Source organism: Elgaria multicarinata, chromosome 20 (genome assembly GCF_023053635.1).
Source record: "Elgaria multicarinata webbii isolate HBS135686 ecotype San Diego chromosome 20, rElgMul1.1.pri, whole genome shotgun sequence".
NCBI lineage: Eukaryota > Metazoa > Chordata > Lepidosauria > Squamata > Anguidae > Elgaria > Elgaria multicarinata.
This window is the reverse complement of record NC_086190.1, coordinates 7710216-7727711: the sequence shown is the minus strand read 5'-3', so window position 1 is coordinate 7727711 and position 17496 is coordinate 7710216. Positions and strand designations below refer to the sequence as shown.

Here is a 17496-nt window from a genome sequence, read left to right as displayed (position 1 = left end):
CCACGGTCAGGGCTTGAATTCTCCAAAAAATGCCGTTCTGAGGGTGCATGGAGAGCATCAGAAGCCACCGCATAGGAGAGGGATGCGGACAGCGTGCCCCAGGCATCCCGCCCTGACCTGTTCGTCTTCTGGTCTCTTAATCCACATCAGGGCAAACCTGTGTCGATTTCAGTTTCTCATTTTCCTAATGTTACGTTAGTTTCATCCTGAATTTTGAGAATTTTGGGTGGTGGTTTTCATTTTGCGTGAAAATCCAGGCACATTGGTGTGTGCATTTCTCCCTATATCGGCATTTCTGAATGACGTGTTGCCTGATATAATGCATGTTTGTGTGCATTTCCCCCCCCAAAATGCACTTCTCTGTACACATTTTTTGATTGGAGAACTTTTTAAAATGTGTGCGTTTTTGTGTGCATCTCTCCCAGCATAGGCAATTCTGTGCGCGATGTTGCCTAATCCATTGCACTTCTGTGCGCATTCCTCCCCCTACTTTGCATTTTTGTACACTTTTTTCCTTGGAGAACTCCATTACACAATTTGAAGAACGGCGAGTTTTGACGGTAAAACTGAGTTTTGGGTTCGCATATGGGTTCAGGAGAGTAACCGAGTTTCTCCCCCCGCCCCGCCCATTGTATCCTTATTGCAGCGGCACATCCTGCATTGTTCTCTGTCTCTTTCTGCCTCTTTAGCCTGCCTGGTGGTGGGATGGGCTGCTTTGAAAGGAGCGAGTGAGAGATTGCAAATGCGTAATTGCTTGGCTCGTGGGGAGGGGCTCACAGACAGACAGCAGGCGTGTGCTGGCAAAAATGCATTATTTATTCTGTTGCTAAATTTTACAATATCTCCCCGACCCCGACCTCCTTCCATGTGCATCTGCAAACAGCGAGAGGTTTCCTTGCATCTGTCTCACTGTAATAACCGTGAATGCATGCGCGCTCTACCTGTTCCAGTTTAAGCAGGGTGGTCGCGTTTACCAGTCCACAGTAGGGATGAAAATGTCTATGCATTTTCATGCACAACTCTCCTAATATATGCATTTTCATGCACGACTCTCCTAATGCATTTCTGTACACATTTTTGCCTAACCAATGTATTGTTTACCAGCATTTTCTCCACATAGAATATTTTTTTGGCCTGTTACTTTCACAATCTGCCTCTTTTTGTATGCACCCTCCCCTAATGAGTGCATTTTTGTACATGTTTTAAAATGGTGCGAATATTGAGGAACAGCTACCTTGCTCTTTGCGTAATGATTCAGGGCATGCTGATTAGGTCTGTTCACATAAAAATGTGGGGGTGGGGGACAATTTTCCCACCTATTCCTAGTTCACAGTCCCTGGGACATTGTCCCTATTTTGTCCTCATTCTGCCTCTTGGGAGGTGTTAGTGCACTGGAGTTGACCCCAGGTCATGGAATAGTAGAGTTTATTTATTTTTTATTTATTACATTTTTATACCGCCCAATAGCCAAAGCTCTCGGCTATTGGAAGGGGCCTCAAAGGTTATCTAGTCCAACTGCCTGCCGATGCAGGACAGCTCTCGGCTATTGGAAGGGGCCTCAAAGGTTATCTAGTCCAACCGCCTGCCGATGCATGGTCACCCTGGCAGGTGACCATCCAGCCTCTGCTTGTAAACCTCTAACAATGGGGAAAAAAAACCCAGCGGAGGCTAGTGGCTCCAAAGTCAATGGGGTGGTAAATCCGCTCCAGGTTTCAGTAAGGACCAGTCAGAATTCTACAGGAACGATCCAAGATCTGGAGCCAAGCTCCAGTGGGCCAACCACTTTCTGTAGCAGTCTGTTCCGCTGTGAAACACTTTGCACCTTCAGGAAGGACTTCCTAACATTTTGGCATAATCCCGTTCCTTGGAATTTGGAGACCATGGTTGCTGACAGCTTTAAGGGGAAGGAATTGGCCAGGGGTGAGATGCAAGCAGAAGGGAGGCCATGGGCCTCTTCGAGGTGGGCTTCAGCCCCCTCTGTTCCGTTTGCAGTCATTTAAGGAAGAGCGCCCACATAATCAGGGGTCTCTGCTTGCTACAGCAACGTACAGAACCAGCCTCCCCCCCCCCCCAGCCTTAGTTCCTCAGATGCTTTGGATTCCAACTGCCACCATTCCTTACCATGCAAGCTTGGGATGATGGGAGTTGTCCAACACATCTCGAGAGCAGTTGGTTGGGGGTGGGGAGGCTGATATAGATTAACAGTGAACACATTTTCCAAGAACCTGCCCTTATGTAGCCAAAATAGCACCATCCACACACCATCCACACACCATCCACACACCAGAGGGAGGTACAAGTAGGCTTGGGGGAGCCTTTTGGTTTGTAATTAGGAGGAAAACCTTAAGGGGTAACCTCACCACCACCACCCCAAAAGAAACCCATCACAAATGAGGACCCAGCATGCTCAGTGGCCGTGAAATGCTGGCTGGCAGAGGGAAGGAGAATGGAGTATCCTAGAAAAGGGCCGGGCTGGCTGGCTGGCTGGAAACCTGAACAGGAGCAAGCCACACGGTAACGTTTTATTGCAGGTCCCCCTTGTCCCTAGTTATTTCTTAAGTGTCTCTGTGTGTTTTCTTCATCCTGGCCTCAACAGCACACAATAAAAACTTTAGCAGCCCACAGCTGTGCACGTTGACTTGGGTGTAAGCCCGGCAATGGAGCTGATGCCCAAGTAAGTGTGCATTGGACTGCTGCCGAGCAATGCCTAGAACTAGGGGTGTTGCCAGCACCCGACCTGGTCCGTGAGTCTAGCAGACTCCCCTGTGCCTGGCCCCCTGGACCCCACTCAGCGAGCTACCAGAGATGTTGCGTAGCTGGCCGCTGTACGGCCATTTGCATCAGAATCGATGGATGGAAAATCACGACTGGTCATCTTTACGCAAACGGTGACTCGCTGAAGGGATGGCTGGATGCCAGGCGCTTGCAGATGGGTCCGGGAAAGGAAAGTGGGTCCAGGGAGGGGGAGGGGAGGGGAGGGGAGGGGAGGGGAGGGGAGGGGCAGCTCACTGAGTGCCTGGAGAAACTCGATGGAGCCAAATCCGTCCATCCCTGCCCTTATTTATCTATCCTGCCTTTTTTCCTCCAGGGAATCCAAGACGGCGTACATAACCCTCCTCCTCTCCATTTTATCCTCACAACAACAACCCTGTTTGGTAGGTTGGGCTGAGAGTCTGTGACTGGCCCAAAGCCACCCAGTGGGTTTCCATGGCCGAGTGGGGACTAGAACCCGGATCTCCTGACTCCCAGTCCAACACCTTAGCCACTACACCACACTGGCTCCATGGGGGATAAACGCTTATGGGGGATGAATGAATTTTTAGGTTAGTTTGATGGGTCCATATTGCTGTTAGGAGATCACAGTGGGTGGGGGATCCTGGTAACAAAGAAAAAGTGGGATTTTCACAGGTTAATTGAAATACATTATCTAAGGATGCAATCGTACACTTGGAAAGAAAGAAAGAAAGAAAGGAAGGAAGGAAGGAAGGAAGGAAGGAAGGAAGGAAGGCCTTTTTTCCTGTCTAAACTTGAGTAGGGTTGTGCCTTAAAGGTAATATATACATGAGAAGCCAGGCAAAAATGGCAGAGGGTCTCTCTCTCTCTCTCTCTCTCTCTCTCTCTCTCTCTCTCTCTCTCTCTCTCTCTCTCTCTCTCTCTCTCTCTCACACACACACACACACACACTTCTCATTGTTGTTCGCACAAGCCACCTAAGGTGCCACGTGTCCACATCACAGAGGACAGTCTTCTATTCAAGTCTGGTTAACGTCTGGCTTCAAGATCGCCTACGGAGGGAGAGCAGGAGGGCCCTCCAAGGTCCCCATCAACAATTAGCACCCAGACAGCAGGCACGCGGGTGGTCATCTGGCCACCATTTCCCCCAGTGTGGTGAGAAGTATTGTATTTCTATTTACAACGTATTAAACTACAGCTGCTCCGGGCAAGTTCTCCCCCCTTAGGGGAGGCTATAAAATCTCTAATATAAATAAGCAAACATTGACATTCAAGAACAATCCAAACTGCCAATAAAATCTACTAATATTAAAATAGCAAAACAATGATGAACACACGCTCATTCGTAACGCGGCCTCCTTGTCGTCTCTGCATCCCATCCCACCAGCAAATTACTGAGGCCGTGGTCATCGGCTCCCTGGATGCAAAGGGAACCAGGGTCTAGTGACCTCTTCCATGTAGGGTGGCCATGTGGAAAACAGAGGACTTTGCTCTATTTTAAGGGCTATCCTTTCCAATTCTGGTTTAGAACCCAATGAATTGTAGCCAGTGAACAGAGCGCTGTCTTCCGCATAGCGATGTGTGTACAAGCAAAACTGGAGTTCATCAAAGTTCTCCAAATTCCACCTTGAAACTCGTTCTGCCTCCAATTTGTATCGGATTGTGAGTTTTGGTTGTTTTGTTTTCCTTTTCGAAAATGCATTCATATTTTTGCAGATGCATTTTTCAGATGTGGGCATCAATTGTGGGCATCTTTGAAACGAGCACATTCTTCTCCCATTGTTTCAATAGTGTTTGTGGGCCTTGTTCATATACATTTTTCAAATGCACACATGCTTTTGGATGCATTGGAGGCGGGGTGGGGGGCTCCACAAATCACATTGCAAGCTTTTAAGAGTACGAACATCCACTGGAAATTGTGTTCAAGACCATATTCAGTCCAGAAGATGCAGACTGGGTAACTAATTATTATTTCTAAATTTGCATCTATACATATACATTAGCATGTGCAAATTATATTCAGATCACTGTCCTCTTTTGTCCTCTTTTTGGTAATGCATTTCCTCTTTTTTGGTCATTCATAAGTGGGCATCCTACTTTCATGCAGTTATGTGTAACTTTTCTCCTATCTTTTCCCCTTTAAAAAAGAAAAAAATGTAAAGTATCCTCACTCAAGATGGGTCTCTTTTCATTGGGGAAAATGGGGCAATGTTAATATGAGTGCTAATAATGTGTGGTTTGGCCCTTGGAGAATCTGAATCCATCCCTGTCCCCATAAGCAAGTTTTGAGCTGCAGGCCTCCCTCTCCTACCTAGTAGAGATGTATGGATTTTTAAAAAATCCGTGATGTGTATGTTTCATGGATTGTCCGTCATCTTTCATTCTGTCATCTGTTCATTGACAGAATCAGATTTTCTCTCCCCTTCAAGAAACTACGCAAAAATGTCCACCACAATTTACATAACTTTTCGTGGTACACAATATTTTGTGTATTTTTGCTACGCAGTGAAGGTTGAAAAGAGATGTATAAAAATTATGTGTATGTGTGTATTTTTTTAAAGAAGTGTTTTCATTAAAATATTTTCCACTAACTTTCATATGACTAAATTTGAGCCCAAATTTGGAAAGTTGAAAAAAAAAATGGTTTGCAAACCTGCAGAATCCGTGTGACTCAGAAGATGTGGGTTGAAATTCATAAATCCATTTCAGATTTCTCTAACATTCCTACTACCTGGCCAACTTTACTAAGCTGCCTTTATGTAACACAGAGAGAGATTAATGTACTTAAGACTTGTACATATACTGGTACAAAGCATTGTGGGATACCTGAGCAGCCATTATACGTGCTTGCAGAATGATGATCCAGCCTCAACTTAAAATTCGCATCTCAGTCCTCTGCGTTTTTGTGCCGTAGTGGGAAACTTTTCCTGGGGAATGATGGATGAAAGTAAAATATAGCTGTGCAAACCGGGTCATGAGCTGTTTTTCAGTTTTGTTAACTTAGTGCCCCACCACACCACAGAAGAAAGTCCTGTCAAGAGGGTTCCGGGCCCACAACAACCTGAGTTGATATAAGATGTGGCATCCCAGGTGTATGCATGGGTGACTCTGTTCCACGTCAGCAAAGAAATCCACCCATCCCCAATTCTGCATCAGAGGAACCACAAGATTTGTGTTGAGTACTAACGATGAACACTAAGAGACTTTCCATCTGTTTTCTTTTTGGTGTTGATTTATTTAGATCCAAAATGTGGCTTACCCCATCCCCCTTCCTCAATAATTTGAAATTCTTTGGCAAGGACTAAGGGAATGGATCGTGGAAATGATGACTAGGGATAGATGGGTCATCATATATAGGAATTCAGTAGTGTAAGCCTTATTGCTTGAGATCTACCAGACTGATTTCCCTCATTTTTGTTTACACGGAAGCTTGAGCAGTGTCGACGTGCAGAAAATTTCAGAAGTTCAAAAAGGTTCAGCACTTCAGCTTTAGTAGCCAAATAGTATGTTTCCACGCCCTGGCCAGGAACTACAGCTGCCACGTGTCTCTGCACCACGCAGGCGCACAGGGAGAAAAATGCACAGGCGTGGACGGAGGGAGGGCTTTGGGTTTTGGGAGTCCCGCCTGCTCTTGGAGCGGACATATTGGCAGCAGGAATGTCACAAAAACCAACTTTCGCAGCACCGATGATTCAAGTCTTCTATCATAATTATTGTTGTCATTGTTGTAGCCAGAAAAGCGAGCAAGTGGGAGGGGGGAGGGCTGAGTTTCCCTCGCTCTTTTGGATCCTACGTGTTAGACCAAACTCATATAGCAAAGGCAAGGATATGTGGCAGGATATTCTTGAATGAGCTCGGCCTGATCTCTCCTGTGGGTCTTGCAGTGCTCAAGAGCCATCTCCCTCCTCCCTCCACATCTGTGATCTCCCTCAGACACCCCCTCCTGCGCCCCTGGGACCCTCTTCACTGCTGTTGGGCTCCCATGCAACCTCACCCCACCCCAGCAATGGTCAAAGTGGACCTGCGTGGACCTAACTCTGTGGACCAGACTGGACTGAGGCCGTGCGAAATGTCACAACATCTGTGGAGCGACAAGCAGTGAGAAGGGAGGGGGTGGTTTTGCAGCTGTTGCAGTGGCAAAACCCCACTGCCTGTGTCTTGGGGTGGGTTCTCCCCCCTGAATCAGCCTGGGGTTTGTGGAGGGAGGGGTAGGTGAGTTATGGTCTCTCGGCTTTGCCTCACAGCTGCTCCTGGGGGAAGGGGCGTCCGTCTGAGTTCCATCCTCATATTCAGGCATGGGATTGTGGCAATTGGGTGAACGAGAGGCAGGCATTTAAGAGATACCAAAGAGGTAAGGTGATCGCTTTTACTGGAGCTGCCTCTGTCGACGAGGGAGTGAGCGACTCATCGCATTACACGGAAGGATCTCTTCCCCAGACACAATCAAAAGGGGCCCCAGGAGAGAACAAATGTGATTTGCAAAGCCAGGATCTGTCGCGATGCTCTGGTTTGTCAAATATGGGGATTAGGACCATGCAGACTAAAATGTGTGAGCCTGGGGACTGACAGCAAGGCGGCCGGTCTCTGTGGAGGTGATGTGGCGCCCTGCAGCCTGCCCTTGGTCAGTGGAGGAGAGCCGCCGCCTTGTCATGGGTCAGACGTGGCCCTGGGGGCGTTCCCTGAGCTCCAACCTCCCTGGATTCCGCCTCCTGATAGAATGTTCCTCTCTTTGCTTTGCTTTCCCCTTCCAGGCTGCCCCTCAGGGACATTCAAAGCCAGCCAGGGGGACGAGGGCTGCATCCATTGCCCCATCAACAGCCGGACCACGTCGGAAGGGGCCACCAACTGCGTTTGCCGGAACAGCTACTACCGAGCGGACTCTGATCCACTGGATATGCCGTGCACCAGTACGTTTCCCCCCAAGGGGGAGGCGGGGGGAGGTTAAGAGAGGGGGCACCCCTTCCTTCAGGGCCTCATGTGCACAGGAAGTCACCTGATGGAAAGCATTGGCCCCCATCCTAACTGCCAGCTGCTCTCCGGGGTCTCAGGTGCAGGACTTTCCCATCACCTGATCCTTTTCAAATGGCACTCGAAGGAGTGGTCCTTGGGCCTTCCACATGCAAAGATGTGCTCCACCAGTCGGCTATGGTCTCTGCCCCCAAACTGTAGCCTGGCGTGTGCCGTTACAGCTGCATGAGAACAGAGGGCAGATCTTAGCTCAAGGACCAGATCTGTCCCTCCAGGACTCTCCAGGTGTCCACGCCCCTTTCCCTAGCCCCACCCCCTTTCCTAGCTGACCTCCAATCACCAGCTTTGGTGCCATTTCCCACCCTTCTAAAAGATTGAAACGCCTCTGCTAAGGCTTCGTTACTGGCAGGAAGCGTTTTATGCCAAAATATGCTGGTGTTATGGCCCCGCCCCTTTGCCTTCAGCTCCGCCCCTTTTACTTTCAGCCCCACCCACCACAGCCCCACTGCCCCCAGAGAGCTTCTCCAAAATGGCACTAGACTTTTGAGCTGAAAGAGATGCAACACCGCTGCCCGGCTGATGGGCCAGTTCAAACAGCCCTCGTGCCTGCTTCCAACATGAACTCAAGCAGCAAACCACATTATTATTATTATTATTATTATTATTATTATTATTATTATTATTATCATTTTTATACCACCCCAGCTGAAGCTCTCTGGGCGGTTTACAGAAGTTTAAAACAGTAAATATTAAAAACAAATATACAAAATTTAAAACTATAAAAAGCATAAAATACAAACAAAAACAGGCAATATCTGTTTAAAACAACTATTCTGTTGAGTTGTTTGTGTTGACAAAACCTGTTAGAGAGGTCTGGGGCAGTGAGCAAGACCGGGGTCATACCAAGGCCTGAGTGAGTTGGCCAAGTAGACTGATGGTGCACGCTGGTTTTTCATGCTTGCGAAAAGTGTTCCTTCCAATGAATCGGAACACAGATCTTCTCCCAGGGAACAGTGCAACAGTGTTAGATGCAAAGCCCCAACAGAAGTTTCTAACTGTGAGCAAGGTGTGCAGAAAGTGGATAAAACAATGAGTGTGTCTCTCCCCTCTCTCCATTTCTCCTAATACTAGATCTCGGGGTCATCCAGTGGAAGCCTGGATATATGTATTTAAACATGTATTTCTGAATGTATTTTATTATTTATTCATTTATGTAGCACTATCAGTGTACATGGTGCTGTACATAGTAAAACAATAAAATAGCAAGACTCTGCCACATAGGCTTACATTCTAATAAAATCATAATAAAACATCAAGAAAGGGAAGGGAATGCACCAAACAGGCACAGGGGAGAGTAAAACGAACAGTATAAAAGTCAGATCAAAATCAAATCCTAAAAGCTTTAGAAAAAAGAAAAGTTTTCAACTGAGCTTTAAAAACTGTAATTGAACTCGTGGTTCACAAATGCTCTGGAAAAGAATTCCAGGTTTTTCTCACAAAGTACACATTTATGAATTTAAGTGTATTTCATCTTAAAATACACCTTTTAAAATGCACTTGGGTGCATCTTTTGCGCTGAGAAGCGCACTGCGAAATTCAGAGAGATGTGACCTCCGGAGCATAATGGCGCCCACTAGCGTAGGAGGTGCAGGTCAGGTCAGCTGACGTTAGAGTGCACCAAGACGGAACCCCTCCGGCATCCCTGCTCTTGTCACTCGTTCCAGGGACCGCTGCTGATCCGTGCGTTTCTCCGCTCTTCTGCCCTTTCACTTCCCCGTTCTCTCTTCCCCGCAGCCATTCCATCAGCCCCGCAAACTGTCATCTCCAGCGTGAACGAGACCTCTCTGATGCTAGAGTGGAGCCCGCCCCGGGATTCCGGGGGCCGCGAGGACCTGGTCTACAACATCATCTGCAAGAGTTGTGGCTCGGGCCGGGGGGCCTGCACCCGCTGCGGGGACAACGTGCAGTTCACGCCACGCCAGCTGGGCCTGACCGAACCCCGGGTCTACATCAACGACCTCCTGGCTCACACGCAGTACACCTTTGAGATCCAGGCTGTGAATGGCGTCACGGACCAGAGCCCTTTCTCGCCACAATTTGCCTCGGTCAACATCACCACCAACCAGGCCGGTAAGAATAAGGAAGGTGGCCGTTTGGGGGGAAACTCCAGCGTTGGGAAAGGGCGGAAGTCCCCTTCTTATGGGAGAAGCAAAGCCAGAAACAAGCCAGATCCTACAGGTTAGCCATAGCAGGGCAGGATGAGTTTTGGAAATCTAGATTGTGCCATCCAAATACATGGAGCCCGTCTACACTTGTCTAGATGAAACGTAACAAGTTGGCAGAGATGACGTCAGCAGTCACGTGATGCTGTTGTTGTTACATTTCTTCTGACTTTTAAAACCGTTCCACTTTCTGTTAAAATCGTTTTAAAACTAACAATGTGCCCCAACCTTTCGTTGTATTCAATGCCGTCTTTCAAAGTCATGTCTCATGACCATGGTCTTTGCTTCCTGATTAGGACAAGTGAGGGCTTTTCTAGGGGAGGGAGAGCTGGCACAACGTGACGAGGGGGAGGGGGAGGGGGAGGGAGGGCGGTGAAAGAGGGGACAGAGGCTTAATTTTTTTAAAAAACCGCTTATCTTTCGGGGCGCATGTGGCCCCTTTAAGACGTTGCAGGGCTTCCCTCGTCCCTACGCGTCGCCCCGCCTCCCTGCCGGCTTATCCCGGCAGGTCTAGCTCAGAGTCACCGGAAGAAGGAGGTTTACTTCAGAGCCGGTATGAGCATAATGAAGAACGTTCTAAAGAAGAGTGTGCCGGGGTAAAACGATAGAAGAAAAGGTATTTCGATTGACTGGGCTCAAGTTGCATTTTGTAACGTAGCAAGGGAGGACGCAACAATGCACTTAAACAACGGTGTAATGAATAGTGTAGATCCTGCCCTGGTGTGTTTAAATGTGTGTACGTGCTGTCACTGGCACTCCAGAAGGTTGATTTCCATGATTCAGGATGACAAATAGTTTAGTCTTATTTTTGAGTAAAGGAGGAAGTTGGCAGAGGCATTTTCTCCATTACCATGAGGACTAGCAACCTGTTCATTGTCCTTGAAAGTTGTGATTCTTAGCATATCAACCTCTGGAACGACATGGCCCTATGCTGCTTTATGTAAATTTTAGGGAGGCTTATACAATTTTCTCCATCTGAATTTCTACCAAAAGTTTGAGGATTAGAAATTACCTGGTTTTGTTTGCCGGATGGGTCACCAACGTATTCGTGATCTTCCACTCTTCCATTTTTTAAATTTATTTCCAGATTCTATCTGGACCGCTGCTCTGGTTTTCAGTCCCTGCCACCCCAGACACATTTAAGGCACAGTCCTTTAGGGCTTCCAAATATCCTATGCAGATGCCCGGCAGAGAAGAAGGAGCAACAGAGGGAAGTTTTACCTCTCTGTCCTCCTTCTTGTTGCTTTTTTTCTCTAGAGCAGTGGTTCCCAGTTGGTGGTCCACAGACCCCAGGGGGTCTGTGTAACCCACCCAGGGGTCTGTGGAACTATTCACATATTCACCATTCATTTCTGGAGTCCACTGACAATGAATTCCTACCAGAAGTAAAATATAACATCACTGAGCACCTGCGTGATTTAGCGACCAGCTTCAGAGATTACTTCCCTGCACCTAATCCTGAAAACTCACGGAGAAGGAATCCTTTTGAATGTGCTGATGTACAACTAACAACTCTCTCTGAGGAAGAACAAGATGCTCTTGTTGACGTGACTTGTGATGGTTCATTGAAATCATTTTTCAAAGAATATAGATTGGACCAATTCTGGGTGACATTTTTTCCTGATTATTAGAAGTTAGGTGAAAAAGCTTTGAAACATCTCGTTCCCTTTTGTTCCACATATCTTCGTGAACAAACATTTTCAACACTTTGTTATATGAAGAACAAGCATAGAAATCGGCTCGATGTTGATCCAGATTTGAGATTAAAAGTAGGAAATATTGAACTGGATGTGGAAGGGATTGTTCGGGACAAAAAGAGGCATGATTTCTCCCATCACATTTAGGTTTAGTAGCTGCTAGACATGTCATAATTTGTTCAATTGTAAACTAGACATTAGTAAAATTAAATTTGCCTTTATATTCCTAACTAAATCATTGTCATTTTGACATGATAATATCACAAATTTTATGGTCTGTTTTTTAGTATACCTAAAATCCTTTGCTTATTAGGGGCTACCCCTTATTTTCTCAAAAAAATGCTTGCACAGGTAACTACCATAGAGATAACAATTTTTTCAAAAGTGGGGGTCCATGGCTTGGCATTTGAAAAACAAGGGGTCCACAGTACTTAGCTAATTGGGCACCACTGCTCTAGAGCTTCGGCTATTGGGCACCATAGAAATGTAATAAATAAATAAAAGGGCATCTGAGCCTGTCTAGAGAGTTTCTGCTGCTGGGATCGGGACCAGGACTGCAGAGACTGCATGTCTTAGCCTCTCCCCTCCCCGCCCTCCAGAATGCCCCCCTTCAAATCCTATTCCCAGTCCATGTCACTTCCTCATATGTTCACCCATTTCCACATTAATCTGCATTTTTTAAAAAAAATCTGTACAAAACCTTTCAATTCAGTTAGGGATGGTGGAGAAATCCTCCCCAGATCCAAATAAGACTGGATTTTTAGGAATCCAGTCTGTGGATTCCACAGCGGATCGGCTCCCCTCCCCTCCGAGTTTGTTGGATTTCCCGGAGGGTGGCTCTCCTCCATTCTGAACAGTGCCATTAGTCTGGGGAAAATTTATGGTTGTAAATGGCGTCATTTAGGGCATTTGCGCCAGTAAAGCACCTTCCTTCTACATCAATTCTGGCATAAATGGCTGCAATTCACATAGAAGGAAGCGCTTTACGGTTGGAGATGCTGTAAACTATGCAATTTACAGCCACAATTTTTCTGTGCTAGGCTAACGGCGGCTGTTGTTAGCCTATCACGCCGTTTGAAATCGTGGACAGTCACCTCGCCAAAAGGCTCCGGAGGAATCCCCGGGGCCTCAAGCAGCCCGGATTTCCCCATGGTGCATCCCCTGGACTGGACATCAGGGGGCTCGGACAACCCTAAATTCAATACGTGTTTAAACGTGTATTTATAGACAGATGTCTTCTTCTTGAAGTATGTGTTTCTTAATGCACTTTGATAAGAATTGCCCCAGAACATTTGGGCGCACGAAAGGCCACGTTCCAACTGGCACACTGGTCCAGGAGGTGGAGATCGGATCAATTGGTATCGGAATGGGCACAGATCGAATTCCGCAAGCCTCCCTAGTCTCACCCCCATCCTGGGACTGCTTTGGCAAAGGCAGGGATCGGTTGCCCTGCTCTTGCACGCTTGAATCTCGCCCCTTGCTATTAAGCGATGCGGCTGCGACTTTATTGCAACAGCTGTGAACATTCTCACCTTTGCAGGGAGAGGGGAGGGTGTGTGCGTGCCTGTGTGTGCGTGTGCGGGGGGGGCTGCAAGCCCCCCTGCTCTGCCTTTGCTTCCCCCACGTGCTCCTGCCTCACTCTGCCTGATTAGGCGCCGGGCTCCATCTCCCGCCTTGTGTGATGCCTCCCTTAATGTATCTATTCATTAGCGCTGAACAGTAACTGTCTGCTCGCTAATTCTCCCGTAATTAGAGGCAGAATTCTTTCGCAGGCTCTCCGCACAGCCTGGCAGCCTTGATGTTTCTCATTAGCAGCTGGAAACAGAAGCTGCGGAGACAAGAAAGGAAGCTTTAAAAAGAGAGGGGTTTTGCAGCAGGGAGTAGGAAGGAGAGGGGAAACTTTTGTCTTCCGGGGCTGCAGGGACGTGTCGCTCAATGCCTGAAAGATCCCCAGCCCCGGGGACGTCCTCTGCAGGTTTATTATCAGTGGTGTTCTAGAGCGGATCAGAAATGGCCTCTGAAATTTTGCCATTCTATTTGCAGGTGGCAAAATTGGGAGGGGCATTTTGCCAAATAGTCTCCTGGGGAAGGTAAAATCTTCAAAAGTTCAAAAAATAAAATACTCTTCTGAGAAATCAGTTCAGTTTATACCAAAATTAAATTATAATGATAGTTCCCAGGGGTGGGTGAAGGTAGCAATGGGCTAAGAGAATGAGTAGAGAAAAGGACTGTTCAGTACTGGATTTAGGAACAGTACTGGATTTAGGGCCTCATATTATAAGGGGCTTCTAAATATAGAATCATAGAATAGCAGAGTTGGAAGGGGCCTACAACGCCATCAAGTCCAACCCCCTGCTCAATGCAGGAATCCACCCTAAAGCATCCCTGACAGATGCTTGCCCAGCTGCCTCTTGAAGGCCTCTAGTGTGGGAGAGCCCACAACCTCCCTAGGTAACGGATCCCATTGTTGTACTGCTCTAACAGTCAGGAAGTTTTTCCTGATGTCCAGCTGGAATCTGGCTTCCTTTAACTTGATGTAGTTAAAGTAGGTATGTTGTGGGCGCTCACAACATATCTACTGTGAAGTGGGCAGTGGTGGAGCGAGGACCAAAGACCACTAAATGTGGCAGCTGGGAGGCCTGCTGAGTGGTCCACGCTTCACCCCAGCTTTGCAAGATTTCAGTGTACCTAAAACATACACAGCACAAAGACTAGAAACCTTGAGATTTGTGTGATATCTAGTCATGGACTGAACAAGGTCATGTTGTGTGAGGTTATGGATATACAGAAGCACAACGCCTGTCTGTACTCTGGGGACCAGAGGTGTAAAAACAACAAGAACCCTAAAGGATCACCTTCTCCCGCATGAACTTGCTTGGACATTGAGATCATTCTCAGGCCCAGCTCTACACCCTTCCCCTGCTCCTCACCGTCATCTGAAGTGAGATGGGTGGAGGCAGGACCTTTTCATTGGTGGCATCTTTGGAATTTCCTTCCCATGGACTTTCTTTCCCCCCCTACGCCTTGGTACCAGCAGAACACTTTAAAAAAAATTGCTCAGTCCTTTTTAGTTTTTATTTGTTTTATTCTGTTTGTTTTCATCTCTGCTGGATTTCTGTTGCCTGCTTTTGTTTTATATGAGTTTTTCTTACTTTACTTTCGGAGTTTTATCTGTAAGCTCCTTTGGGAGCCGTAACCGCAGTGCAGCTAACAAATGACCCCTCAATAAAATAAAATACCACCTGGAGGCTGAAGCAGCCAATTCTGGCCTTTCTCTGTAGCAGAATTGTCCCATCTGTGGCTCTGGTGCCATGTAAAGCTACTGAACATGTCGACAGAAGAGACATAACTTTGCTCCAAAGCTGGGAAATGGGAATTCAAGAGCAACGTGTTTGATTTGCATGCTGTTTTCCTGGTTTGACCAAGTTAGGACTCTCAAAAATGGCCAGGATTGACATCTTTATGCCCTGCTGAAGACTTACAGTGCAACCCTAATCTACTCAGAAATAAGTCCCATTGTGTTCCATGGAGCAGACTCCCAGGTACTTGTATATAAAGACACATGCTCAGGAAGAAGCTCTCTGAGGCCCTTTCTACTAGGGGTGTGCTCCACTCCATTACGGATCCCCAGATCCGAAGCGGAGCGGGCTGATCCAGACCTCCGAAGCCCGGTTCCGGAGCAGATCGGGGGAGGTCTGGATCAGCCCGAAGCAGTTCAGAACAGCTAAAAACTTTTCTTTTTCCTAAAGCTTTTAAAACTTGATCTTGTTCTAACTTTATACTGTTAGTTTTACCCTACCCAGTGCCTGTTTACCCTACCCTGTGCCTGTTTGCATTCTCTTCCCCTCCTTATTATTTTATTATGATTTTATTAGAATGTAAGCCTATGCGGCAGGGTCTCGCTATTTACTGTTTTACTTTGTACAGCACCATGTACATTGATGGTGCTATACAAATAAATAAATAAATAAATAAATAAATAAATAAATAATAATAATTCAGACCGTTCCAAAGCTTCAGAGCCAGGTAAGTGGGGAGGAGAGCTTATCTGGCTTCCCCGCCCGCCACCAAAGTCTGTGCGGTGACGGTGGCGGTGCCAGGTAAGGGGGAGGGGGCTTCAACTGCGTCCCCTTACTATGGACACAGGTAAGCCCCCTCTCCCCTCCCCCACTTAACTGGCTCCTCTGCCGCTGCAGTCCATGCAGCGACGGCGGTGGAGCCAGGGGAGGGGGGCTTACCTGTGTCCACTGCGATCTGGATGGCGACTTCAACTGCAGCCCAGGCCTAAGGCCGGAAACAGGCTGCGGCCTGTTTCCAGTCTTAGGCCTGGGCCACAGTTGAAGCCGCCGCCCGGACTGTGGTGGCGACGGAGCCAGGGGAGGGGGGCTTATTTGGCCCCCATTTTGTCCCTCCTTCCCCACTTACCTGCCTCTGCCGTCCGCTGCGGAGGCAAGTAAGTGGGGAAGGGGGGGCAAAATGGGGGGGCGAATATTGATCCGGACTTCTGGATCTTGCTCCGGATCCAGTTCCGGAGCAGATCGGGGGAGGTCCAGATCGACCCGAACTGGTCCGGGCCCAAACCGGAAGGTTTGGATCAGGTTATTAAGCTGTTTGAGTAGGGGTACACAGCCCTACTTTCTACACTTGCCAGCTTTCCGGGAGGGAGGCGTGAGTATCTCGGGATTTTCTGGTTCTGAGATCCTCCCCCTGGGTCCACATGTGGCATGTGATGTGTTGGGAGGAAAGAGGAAAGAGGCACATCACGGCCGCCATTTTTCCCCCCGTGAGCGGGGCTGGTCGTGCAAGAGCGACGCCCCACTCCAGCGAACAAGTAAGTGGGGGGGAGGGAAATGACCTCGTGCCCCTTAAATCACCATCACCATCACAGGGATGGCAGAATTGCTGCCACCTCCTCCCCTGATGGGCACGGCACTGCATGGCGTGGCTCCGTGCCCATTTCTGGTGTCGCACTTACTCTCGAGTAAGCGTGGCACCAGGAGGAACAGTCCCAAGATTGCGGGAAGAATCGGGTTTTCCCAGGGTTTCTTTATCCCTGGGAAAACCCGTGCCCATCCGCCCCTGCCCCCGGGAGTCCCTGTGCGTCATGTGGACGCACAGGGACTCGTCTGTGACCAACCCAGACTATTGGGCTGGTGTCGACACGGCGTGACTTACAGTAGGACCTACTTCTGGGTAAACCTGCATAAGATGGCACTATCACTTTCCCAGCTTCTTTCTCTGTTCACGCTTTTGCATCTTAGTGATCACACCAAAGACAGACATAACTTCTTTGGAACCTGACAGACAGAAGTAAGTTGATGCTGACAAGTCAAGTTCTATTTTTATTTTTACCTGTTTTGTTTTCATTCCCCCAAAGGTGAAAACGTACGCAAATGCAAACCACTTTCCTGTCTTCGGAATTTCCCAGAACGCTCCACTTCTAGTGCTAATCAAAGACTGCATATCCATCTGCTTATTCCAGCCTGCTCTGTGTGTCCCCCCCCATCTCCTCCGCCTCCCCCCCCCCGGACATTTCTGACCCTGACCTCAGAGCACAGCCGTGTCTGCTGGACGGTAATTGAAAATACCAGAATTCCCTGTTGGCTTGATGGTGGCCAGGGGTAACCTGATGCCCGGGGAAGAACTTTTGAGTGAGGGTTTGAAGGGGGAGGCCGGAAGACCCCCAGTTGCTCCGTCCTTCCTCCGTGCTCCGTCTCATTCCCTGACGCTCCTGAGCGAGAGGGCTTTGGTGGGGCCCGGCTGCTGCTGCTGCTGCTCCCGAGACTTGACACGAGTTATGGGGATTAATGTGATCAGAGACGGATTCCGCTGCCAGTAACCCAAGCCTGGCGGCTGAGCCCCATCAGCCAGGGAGC

General features: G+C 48.1%; 1 protein-coding gene across 1 annotated transcript in view; it reads left to right on the top strand.

Annotated features, from left to right (window-relative positions):
- The window catches only part of EPHB2 (EPH receptor B2), a 130628-nt gene that overhangs the window by 82595 nt on the left and 30537 nt on the right, over nucleotides 1–17496 (top strand). Inside the window, exons 4-5 of the mRNA XM_063145377.1 lie at nucleotides 7485–7640; nucleotides 9496–9831. Coding sequence (XP_063001447.1) covers nucleotides 7485–7640; nucleotides 9496–9831 — 492 coding nt within the window. The remainder of the gene's footprint in view (nucleotides 1–7484; nucleotides 7641–9495; nucleotides 9832–17496) is intronic.